Consider the following 10,944-nt stretch of genomic DNA (forward strand, 5'->3'; position numbering starts at 1 on the left):
GCCGCCAGCCCCGCGCCGCCCAAGGATCTACCGGCCCCCGCCCGGCGCGCAACGTCACCACGCCGCCCCGGGGCGCGCTGGGAAATGGAGTCCGCAGCCGGGAGAGGTCGTGGCAACAGCCTCAGAGAAGGCCGCGGGGCGCTCTGGAAAGTGGAGTCCACAAGCGGAAATCTGTCTCGGCCACATTCCGGCCTCGATCTGCCCCGAGGTACACTGGGAAATTCGCGGCTCAGCGGTTTCAAAAGGAAATCTGATTAAGAGGATGCCCCCTGGGGGTGCTGGGAAATGGAGTCTAAAGGCCGGAGATGTGCCCCGGGGCATGTGGGAAATGTAGTTCAGAGTATCAAGGAACCCAAGCGGGAAACGGACTTGATAGCCCGGGAGTCCTAAAAAATACAGAACTAATTTTTCCATACACCTTACCGCTTTCCTCATACCATGTGATTTACTTATTTTGGGTTTGTTTTATCCCTTCAACTAGAAATAAGCCCCAGGAGAACAGGGATTTTTGTCGTCTGTGTGCATCCCTGTTCCCATTGCCAAGACCTAATAAAACGCGATCGGGAACAGTATTTTGAATGAATGAATAAATGAATGGATTCCCTAGGTCCTGAGAAACGCCAGATACCATGGGAAATTGAGTCCGCAACCCTTACGCCAAGAAAATCCCTGGGTGACCGCCTAGGGCACCTTGGGAAGTAAAAATTACGGTACAAAGGTCACGGCAATCGGCCGCTGGGCACGCTGGGAAACGTAGTACTGGGGGCCACGACCCTAAAGGCACGGTTGGTCCAAAGCACCCCCAGTCCCTGATGGAACCCCTGGATTACATCAGAAAGGGAACCCAAGAGGCAGGGTCCGCAATAACAGCTCCTCAGAGCCTTCACCGGCCCTCCCCTCTACTTGCTACCATCTTGGGACGTGGAGCAGGCTGGGAAATGTAGTCCGGGCTGTTCGTCCTCGCAAGCCATGCTGGGATTTGTAGTCCAAGGCGAGGACTTTTTATGGACGTGGAGGGCGAGTTGACTCATACATAACATCATAAAGCACGATGTGAGCCTCATCTTAAGTACTCTGCACCTTAATCCTCATTGGGAAGGAAGCAAGCACTCCGAAACCAGAGAAAAGACCTATACAAATCACAAAGCTGCTACTGCTGCTAAGTCGCTTCAGTCGTGTCCGACTCTGTGCGACCCCATAGATGGCAGCCCACCAGGTTCCTCCGTCCCTGGGATTCTCCAGGCAAGAACACTGAAGTGGGTTGCCATTTCCTTCTTCAATGCATGAAAGTGAAAAGTGAAAGTGAAGTCGCTCAGTTTGTCCAACTCTTAGCAACCCCATGGGCTGCAGCCTACCAGGCTCCTCCGTCCATGGAATTTTCCAGGCAAGAGTACTGGAGTGGGTTGCCATTGCCTTCTCCGAAAATCACAAAGAATGGCTCTGAAATACAGAGGCAAGAGTTCTGTTTTCCAAGGAATGTCAGATCAGCTCTACCCACTTTAAAGTTCTTGGGCCTGTGCTAAGAAATAAACTACAGATCCCGTGAAGTCTGGAGACCACTGGGATGGATACAAAAGGGATAGCCGTTGGGGTGGCTTTGGGGATATGTAGTCCTTCAATCCCACACTTCCCATTCAACGTATACACCCACCTTCTTCTCCAGGCAGCTTGAATGGTGTGTATGTTGTTAGGGTGTCTTATCTGTGTCTCTATAAAGTGAAAAGTGAAGTCGTGTCCGACTCTTTATGACCCCGTGGACTGTAGCCCACAAGGCTCCTCCGTCCATGGGATTCTCCAAGCAAGAATACTGGAGTGGGTTGCCCTTTCCTTCTCCAGGGGATCTTCCCGACCTGTGCATAACTGTGATGTGTGTGTTTGTGGTTATGTCTATAGCCCAGTGTATACTGTTTTTGGAAGCTTGTGTTCGCTGTGTCTGTAAGCTGTGATATAAATATGTCTATAGTTTTATGATTTTTATTTACAGGAGACACGATTTAGAGTATCTGCTCAACCCACACAACCTCCTATGGGACATGCTCCCACTGTGAGTTTTGTTAGCCATCTTTAGGTTGACTGCTGCATTTAGACTTGAACCTCTGTTTAACAAATTCTTTTCTACTACAATGGATAAGAATTCCAGCTCTGGTTTAGGCATTCCTAGATTTGATCTTGTCTCTTGTCACTTCCTAACTGTGGGGTCTGATCTAGGACCTAGGCTTAATCTCTTCATCTCTGCCTCCAGGAGCTGTTGAGACAGTGTACCTGGCCTGTCTCATAGGTAGACGTTGGCTCTGTACAGGCATTTTTATATTTTACTCATTACAATTCTCTTCTGCCCTTCTCTTTTCCATGGTGAAGGTTTTTTTCACTTCTCAAGCCTGTTGTTTTCTCTCAATGCTAGCACTGGAATGTTGATGCTTAACCTCACAGCTGGTGAAAATAGCCTTGGAAAGATAACATGTTCCCTTTTTCCCTGCAAGAGGCAGAAAAACTGACCTCATAAAGATGGTTCGGATAAAGGGATGCAAGAGGACATTCACAAAGTATCAAGTTGACTCCTCTGTTCTGTGAGAAAACAGGGGTAAGCATAGTAGAAGTCAGTTCTAACTTCTATTTTAACCGTCCTTGAAAGAGTTATTTGCACAAATGGACCTTTTACATTTAAGAGAGAATTATATTGTTAGGACTTCCCTGGTGGTCCAGTGGATAAGACTTCATGTTCTCAGTGAAGGGGACATGGGTTCGACCCCTGGTCGGGGAACTGAGATCCCACGTGCAGCAAGTACTGAGAATTCGAACCGCAGCTAGAGAAGCCCACACCTCAATGAAGAGACAGCACAGCCAAAATAAATAACGATTGCTGCTGCTGCTGCTGCTAAGTCGCTTCAGTCGTGTCTGACTCTGTGCGACCCCATGGACGACAGCCCACCAGGCTCCCCTGTCCCTGGGATTCTCCAGGCAAGAACACTGGAGTGGGTTGCCATTTCCTTCTCCAATGCATGAAAGTGAAAAGTGAAAGTGAAGTCGCTCAGTCGTGTCCGACTCCCAGCGACCCCATGGACTGCAGCCTACCGGGCTCCTCCATCCATGGGATTTTCCAGGCAAGAGTACTGGAGTGGGGTGCCATTGCCTTCTCCGAAATACCGATTAATTAATTGTTAAAAAGAGAGAGAATTATATTGCGAAAGGCACCCTGTGGCTGACCTGCTGTGACTTTCAACACACGAAAATATCCGCTGTGTCCTTAAACTCATGCCAACAGGCTTTGAAGTTGACAACCATCTCAAGAATGGCATCTTCCCAAAGGTTATCCAAGGACACAGGCCCAGAAAGAAGCCCTCCGCCTTGCAGTGTCAGGGACCACGGTGCTTATAAAAAATGCATTTTATCCAAAATCTAGAACCAGGTTCCCAGATTTTCCAGATCTGTACCTAAGATCTCTTCTCCTCCCCAATGACTTCAGTGTGCTTCTCTCTCTCCTCTTTCCCACGTGGGAGGTTTGTTTCTAAATTACCAGTATTACAATGGCCCTGCTCCATCTCCACCAGCATGGGTTAGCTAGAGAGGGAGAGCTTGTGTTTGTATTTATATAATGTCAAAGCACCCAGAGGCACACCCAAGCCGGACAGACAAAGCTGATCTGCCTCCCTGAGACTCTGGACCTTCATCCGAGGGGAGCCTGGGAGTGTGTTCCAGGCACGGGGACTCTGTATGTGGGTGGCCGGAGACTGGGTCGGAGACCGCCAACTGCCTGCCCATCACTACTGCATCCTTCCTCAAACACAAGAAGCCTGCTTTTGTTTGGAGCAGCAACGCACCCCGCTGGCTCCAGAGCCAGAGGAGACCTAGTCATCTCTACGGTCAGGGGTCGCGATAAGATGTAAGTGAGCACGACTAGGGCGGGGTGGGGGCTGTCCAGGAAGGCTTCGGAAAGTGGTTTGACTCAGCCAAGAGGTGCCCGTGTCTGCCTTCTCGTCTTTTCCTGCCTTCCTTCTGGGAAGCGGATGGGACGGCGCAGAGCTCCAGAAATCATCTCGGGACCAGTCTGCGACCTCATAGGTGGAAGCCGAGCAGGAAGGCGGGAGGCACCTGATGGCAGGCTTCGTTTTCTTTAGGTTTATCCACTTTAGGATTTCTTTTTTTTTTTTTTCCAAGACCCATAGTGCTTTTATTTATTTATTTTTAGCCATTTTTAAAAATTGAAGTCTAGTTAACTTACAACGTTGCGTTAGTTTCAGGTTACAGCAAAGTGACCCAGTTATATATAGAGACTTTTACAGATTCTTTTCCCTTATAGGTTATTAGTTTGGGGTTTGTTTGTTTGGCTGCATCGTGTGGCTTTCGCGATCATAGTTCCCCAACCAGGGATTGAACCCAAGACCCTGGCAGTGGAAGCCCGGAGTCCTAACTACCGGACTGCCCTGCTACAATACATCGAGCAGAGTTCCCTGTGCTCTACAGCAGGTCCTTGTTGGTTATCTATCTTATATATATCTTAATAGTAACGTGATCAGAGGGGTTTTTTTTAGTCTATTCACAAGGTTGTAATGCCAGAACACTCTCATCACCCCCAGAAGAAGCACCATCCGCCTAGCCATTACCCTCCCCCACTCCTTCCTTCTCCTGTGTCCCTGGAGACCACCTCTGCTCCCTGCCTCTGTGGATTTGCCTTCTAGAAATTTCACATCAATGGAATCGCATAGTGTGTGGCCATTTGCGTCTAGCTTCCTTCATTCTGAATTGCAGGCTCATCTGCACTGAAGCCTGTGTCAGAGCCGCATTGCTTTTTACAGCTGAATAGTGTTCCCTCATATCCGTTCACCAGTGGATGGCCGTTTGGGTTGTTCTCGCTTCTTGGGGATCCTGAGCTATGCTGCTGCTGAGATTCCTGTACATGTGTTCGTGAGAATATAGATTTTCCGTTCTCTTGGGGCGGAATTGCTAGGGCCTAAGGCTCAGCGGTTGGAGAAGGAAATGGCAACCCACTCCAGTGTTGTTGCCTAGAGAATCTCAGGGACGGGGGAGCCTGGTGGGCTGCCATCTCTGGGGTCGCACAGAGTCGGACACAACTGAATCGACTTAGCAGCAGCAGCAGCATGGCTCAGCGGTAAAGATCCCACCTACCAATGCAGGAGATGGGGGTTTGATCCCCAGGTCAGGAAGATCCCCTGGAGAAGGAAATGGCAACCCACTCCAGTGTTCTCGCCTGGAGAGCCCCATGGACAGAGGAGCCTGGCAGGCTACAGTCCAGAGTCGCAAAGACTCAGACACAACTGAGCCACTAAACAACAACAAATGGTAACACTATGGTTAACTTTTTGAAGACCTGCCCGACTCCTTTCCAGAGAGGTCGCACCGTTTTGCATGACCACCAGCTGTGGGTGAGGGGTCAGTCTTACACATGGTCCTCAAGATTGGTGAGAGGATTCTCCCAGCAGCTGTGAGCTGGTGCCCTCGCCATGGCCAGCTGGGCGTTCATAATAACACAGGACTCAGCACGTGCTGCAGGGGGAGCATTTATTTCAAGCCCCAGATGGACACACACCCCGGATGGGCACACACGCCAAGGATTCCCAGGTGCCTCGAGGGGGTGGGGGGGCGCTGTGCCCAGCTCCTCACTTCCAGCGGCCTCCGACGCGGCCCTTCCCGGCCCCCTTCCGGCTGGAGGAGAAGGAGGGGTGTCAGGAAGGAGCTCCTCCCCGCCCACCTCTGAGATGGGCCCCGCCCTCCCTGCCAGGGGAAGATGCCCGCCACTGCCTGCTCTTGGGGGGATTCGCTGCCTGGGGTGGCACGATTAGCCATCACCAGCCCATTGCCAGGCAGGAGGTGGTGTCACTGGGCCAGCTCAGGATGTTCACGTGGGCACTGATAAATGGTTATGGACACAGAGCTGGGGGGAGGAAGGGGACAGTGACAGAGAGAGGGCCGGGGAGGCTGCGGGGGAAGAGAAAGATGGAAACTGAGGCAGAAAGATGGAGAGAGGGAGGGAAGCAGGGCGGGGAGACAGAGTGAAATCAGAGAAAAAGCCGTGCTTCTCGACATCAGCACCGGTGACATTTGGGGACCGTCCTGAGCATCGCAGGACTCTGAACAGGAGCCCTGAGCTCCTCCCAGCAGGGGACAGTAGGACCCCCTCCCCAAACGTGTTCCGGACATCCCCTGATGTCCCCTGGGTGTGTGTGGGGGGGAGATCACCCCCCGCCTCGGAGGACTAGTGATTAAGAGGAACATAGAAAGGGGGATTGAGACCCCAGAAAAGAACCAGAGATGGAGAGAAAAGGACAGGTTATGAGAACGTTCCAGAGAAAGAGGGATGAAGACAGAGCCCCCAAGAGAGGGTGGCTGGGGCTGAAACTCAGAGTCAGGGGCAGCAGGAGAGATAGAGTCAGAGGGACGGGTGTGGGGCACAGGCTCGTTCACACTTACAACTTCTGGGCGTGGCTGATGCGGTTGTACAGGACGTTGATCTGCGGAGACCAGAGGGATGTGTTGGTAGAGCTGGAGGGAGAGCTGCCCCCTGCCCCCTGACCCAAACCCAGCCAAGCCCCCAGCCCCAGCCCCAGCCCGGCCTGGCCTCCAGCAAACACGGGTCTCACCTCATATTTCTGCTGCTTCAGCTTCGCCATCAGGTCAAACTTCTCTGACTCCAGCTGGTGGATCCAGTCCGACAGTTCCTGGGCCTTCTCCCTGGCCGCGCAGAAGGGCTGTCAGGGAAGGGAGCCAGGCCGGGCCCGGGCCCAGAGGGGCTGAGGGAACCCTTTGAATTTGGCTTTACTGGTGCCATTGTGTTAATAATTTGGGGGCCTTTTGTTAACATGCAAAGTAGATTGCAGCAGGGGGTCTTTAAATCTCTGCCCGCTTCTCCATGTCCCTGTCTCTCTAAGGGAGAATGGTAGCATGGCTAAGGGCCCCCGTCCTGGAGTCAGAAAGCATAGGTTCAAACACCAGATCTGGAATTCTCTGGCTTGTGACTATGGCCAAGCGACCTACTATTTAGTCCAGGCCCCGCGATAATGTTTCCTGGGAGGGAGGGGGCTGGAGTCGACTCTGCATATCCATCCCCAACTCTGAGCACAGGGTCCTCACACTGGGGGTTTGAAATCAGCGTCCTGGGAGCATTTACACCATGGAAATGAGCAGACGCTGAGATGTGGACTTTTAGCCTCTGGAGATCCACTCGGGAAGCATTTACCATCATGCCCCTTCGTAAATACGTGATGAAGAACACAGATTACCACACCAGACTTCCTGGGTTCCAATCCCCACTCTTGTGCCTGCAGGCTGTGCAACCCTGGAAAGGTTCTTTAACCCCTCTGTGCCCTTTTTTGTTTGCTGGCTTTTTTAATGTTCTGGTTTGTTATCTCCAAGCTGACGGTGATGATAGTATAATGGTATCTACCTCACGGAGCTGCAAGCCCTCCACATGGGCTACTGCTCGCTGACATTTCACTGCTCTGTGATGTAGACTCTGTTATCACAGCCTCCTTTTACCAGTGAGGAAAGCAAGACTCAGAGGAAGTCAACAACTGCCTAAGATCACATAGCTTAAGTGGTGGAGCTGGCACTGACCCCTGGCAAGCAGTCTCAGGTACTGAGCTCCAAGTCCCCTCTCTGCGCCGCCTCTGGGGTGGTGGGTGTTTCTGACTTTAAGGGCCGTGCCTGGGCGCTTAAGACACAGAGGAGGCCCCCGAGGGAAGACCCTCCCCGGCCTTCCCTCTGAGGGCTTATCCTGAGAGGCAGGCTGTGCCCAGAGTGAGCTGTGAAGGGAAAGACGGAGCTCCGACCAGAAGCGATTTGCCTGGGAAATTGTTGCCAGTGTGTCTGGCTTTAATTCAGGTAGAAGAGGGAGCCCGTTTGGAATTCCCAGGGGACATCATCAGACCAACATTATCGCCTCAATTTTGGTCAGCCCTGTGGTCTGGTTTCCTATCATCTCCCAGACTCTACAGGTCTTGGCACCAAAAACATAAGTCCTACATCAGTGACACTCCACAGGGGAGTGGCCCAGAGAGGGAGAGACACTTGCCGACACACAGCGCCGGCGTTTCCGCCCACTCAGACCTGGGCCAGGGGTCACCCCATCTGCCTGTCTGCCACCCGGGCCCCTCCCGCCTACCGGAGCTGCTCTTCTCCCATGTGGTCGATGTTCAGAGGCTTTTTACGCTCAGACAGGATACGCAGTTTCATCTCACGCCCCGTCTGGCGCTTCCCTCGCTTCTGTTCTGCCTGAGGGTGGGAAGGGGGCACCATGAGGTGGGGGGTGGCTCCCCAGCCCCTCCTCCCTCAGACCCCAGCTGCCTCCCCCGGGACCCCAGACCTCAGGCCCCAGCAGGCTGAACTCACCTTGACCAGATAACCCCCAAAATGGGCACCCATGTTGGACAGAACCTTCTTCTTCTTGGCGTCGTCCTCGGCCCGCTTCTTGGCCTCCTCCTCTTCCTTCCGCATCTTCTCCTCCTGTGGGAAGAACAGGGTTCACCCCTGGGCCTCCCCCACCCCCCTGGACTGAGAGGGGAGGGCACCTGAGGGGGGCATCAGGGAGGCCAATTCTGCACCGAGTGAATCAGGGCTCAATCAGACTCAAGCATGAGAAAGTGTTAGTCGCTTCAGTCGTGTCCGACTCTCTGCAGCCCCATGAACTGTGGCCCTCCAGGCTCCTCTGTCCATGGGATTCTCCAGGCAAGAACACTGGATGGGTTGCCATTCTCCTCTCCAGGGGCTCTTCCCAACCCAGGGATCAAACCCCAGCCTCCTGCATTGTAGGTAGATTCTTTACCATTTGAGCCACCAGGGAAGCTCACCAGAGACAAGGTCAATATCAGAGCAGACAAGGATGCAAATACTTCCTCCTGGCCCTTCCAGGCCTGGGTGTGTGACCACCGGCCAGTCCTTCGTCTTCTCTGAGCCTTAATATGCTGCCCCTGCCCCCAGGAAAACTTAATCTGACGTGGGGGGTGGGGATATGCTTGCTTTTCTCTGCGTGCTCCAGCCTGCAATGGCCAGCGGTGATCTTGCTGTGTGACCTCCGTGTAGGTACTTGCCCTCTCTGAGACTTACTCTCCTTTAGTCTCATGAGAGGAGAATGACTGTCCTCAGAGGGGCAAAGAGGGTAACTGGTCATGGGAGTGGGGGAGGGGGCAGAGTCAAGAGGCTCTTGACCTTGAGCCTGAGGAAGGGGCTCCAGAATGCCTTCACTGAGGCATGACCACATCCGGAAAGTCTGCGTTGTATGTTCCAGAATTAGAGGCTCGCCCCGACCAAAGCCCTTCCCCACGGGAGGGACAGGCGAGGTGTGGGGCTTGCCCATAGTTCCCCACCTGAATGAGCTTCCTCTCACTGCTGTAATCTGCAAACATAGTGGCTTAAGGCAATGTCAATTTATCACCTTGCATTTCTGCAGCTCAGTCTGCAGTGGGTCTCGGGGGCTAAGTCACGGGGCACACAGCCTCCTCCTAGGGCCGTGAGCGGAGAGTCACCCCCTTTCCTTTTCCAGCTTCTCGGGGCTGCCTGCACCCCTTGGCTCGGGTCCCCTTCCTCCGGGAGACCAGTCCTTTGTCTACCACAGCACCCAATTCCTGTTCTTTAACAGTGGTTTGGGGGACTTCCCTGGTGGTCCAGTGGTTAAGAATCTGCACTTCTACTGCAGGAGGCACAGGTTCAAACCCTGGAACTAAGATCCCACACGCCTCGAGGTGCAGCCAAAAAAAAAAGAAAATGAGTGGGTCATTCAAGTCAGGTCATGTTTCCAAGGCCTATAGCAATGGGAGCGTTCTACTCAGTTTCTCCCAACCAGCCAGTGATTCACTCCACAATGGCAGGTGAACAATCTGAAAACATCCTAGGATTTGTCCCAGAGAGAAAGAGGAGTTTAAGCCAGACCTGCTACTGGACCTTGGTCACTCCTGCCTAGGACTGATGGGAGTCAGGATTTTCAGAGCTCAGACCAGGAACATGCCAAGCACCCTCCTGGACACATTGTGCACATAAATATAGGCCAAAGGATGGAAAGAGAAAACCTGGGTCTTTGTGATAGTATTTAAGTCCCTTGATCCAGCCATGCCTGAAGCAGGCCCTGCCTTAGGCAATTTAGTTATATGAGCCAATAAAACTCTCTTTCTGCTAAATTCAGTTGGGGTTGGGGTTTCCCTCCCTTTCAACAGCAAGATCCATGGATAATACGCATGTGGACTTTCTTGGGGTCACAGACAAGATCACGAATAGAAAACCTCTCCCAGGAGGAGGGGAGACACCCACCGCCAGCTTGGCCTGACGCTCTCGCTCCTTCTCGGTTCTGAAGCGCTGTTGCTCGGCTCTCTCCGCCCGGCGCCGCTCCTGGAGGAGGCAGAGGGCTGAGCGGGTGCAGGGACCACCACGTACCCCCTTATCCCTTCCCAGGTCAGGTCAGGAGTGGAGACAAGCATCAACTTGGGTGCGATCCGGAAAGTTTCAGCCTTGGGTCTGCACTGGACAGCGACCATGCTCCGTATCTCTCAGGACCCAGAGGCTGGGAGGCGAGGGGCGAACTGGGGGAAGCCCACCGCCCTCCACTCACGATGCGCTCTTTCAGCGCCACCAGCTCCTCTTCCTCTTTCTTCCGCTGCTCAAAGTGGACGTCGATGAGTGTCTGCAGCTCCAGCAGGTCCTTTTCCATGCGCTTCCGGTGGATGTCCTGGGGGACGGAGGGCGGGAGCCTGGTCATCCCCAGGTGGTACCCCGAGAAGGCACCAGCCCCGCAGCACCTCTGAGAAGCGTCAGTGGGGGACCCCTGGACCGCAAGTGTTTGTGGGATTGACCGTCCGCTGGGACAGACAGCTGCCGTGCGCTCGATGTCCAGCAGATGGCAGCGAACACCCTGCTCTGACCCTAGGGGGCCGCGAGGACGCAATTCCAGGAGTGTGTCGGAAAGCAAGCATGCCAAAAAAGAAGAAGAAGAAAGAGAAAAAA

The 10,944-nt window shown here is 53.3% G+C and overlaps 1 protein-coding gene across 1 annotated transcript in view; it reads right to left on the minus strand.

The window, feature by feature from the left end:
* Positions 1–5,500: 5,500 nt before the first annotated feature.
* The window catches only part of TNNT1 (troponin T type 1 (skeletal, slow)), a gene marked incomplete at its 5' end in the record, with an annotated part of 8,816 nt that continues 3,372 nt past the window's right edge, over positions 5,501–10,944 (minus strand). Inside the window, 7 exons of the mRNA XM_010849277.1 lie at positions 5,501–5,661; positions 6,427–6,467; positions 6,597–6,687; positions 8,117–8,226; positions 8,344–8,457; positions 10,255–10,332; positions 10,553–10,669. Of these exons, the coding sequence (XP_010847579.1) occupies positions 5,616–5,661; positions 6,427–6,467; positions 6,597–6,687; positions 8,117–8,226; positions 8,344–8,457; positions 10,255–10,332; positions 10,553–10,669 (597 nt within the window). The remainder of the gene's footprint in view (positions 5,662–6,426; positions 6,468–6,596; positions 6,688–8,116; positions 8,227–8,343; positions 8,458–10,254; positions 10,333–10,552; positions 10,670–10,944) is intronic.

The sequence above is a fragment of the Bison bison genome, unplaced genomic scaffold (assembly GCF_000754665.1).
Source record: "Bison bison bison isolate TAMUID 2011002044 unplaced genomic scaffold, Bison_UMD1.0 scf7180017850823, whole genome shotgun sequence".
Taxonomy (NCBI): domain Eukaryota; kingdom Metazoa; phylum Chordata; class Mammalia; order Artiodactyla; family Bovidae; genus Bison; species Bison bison.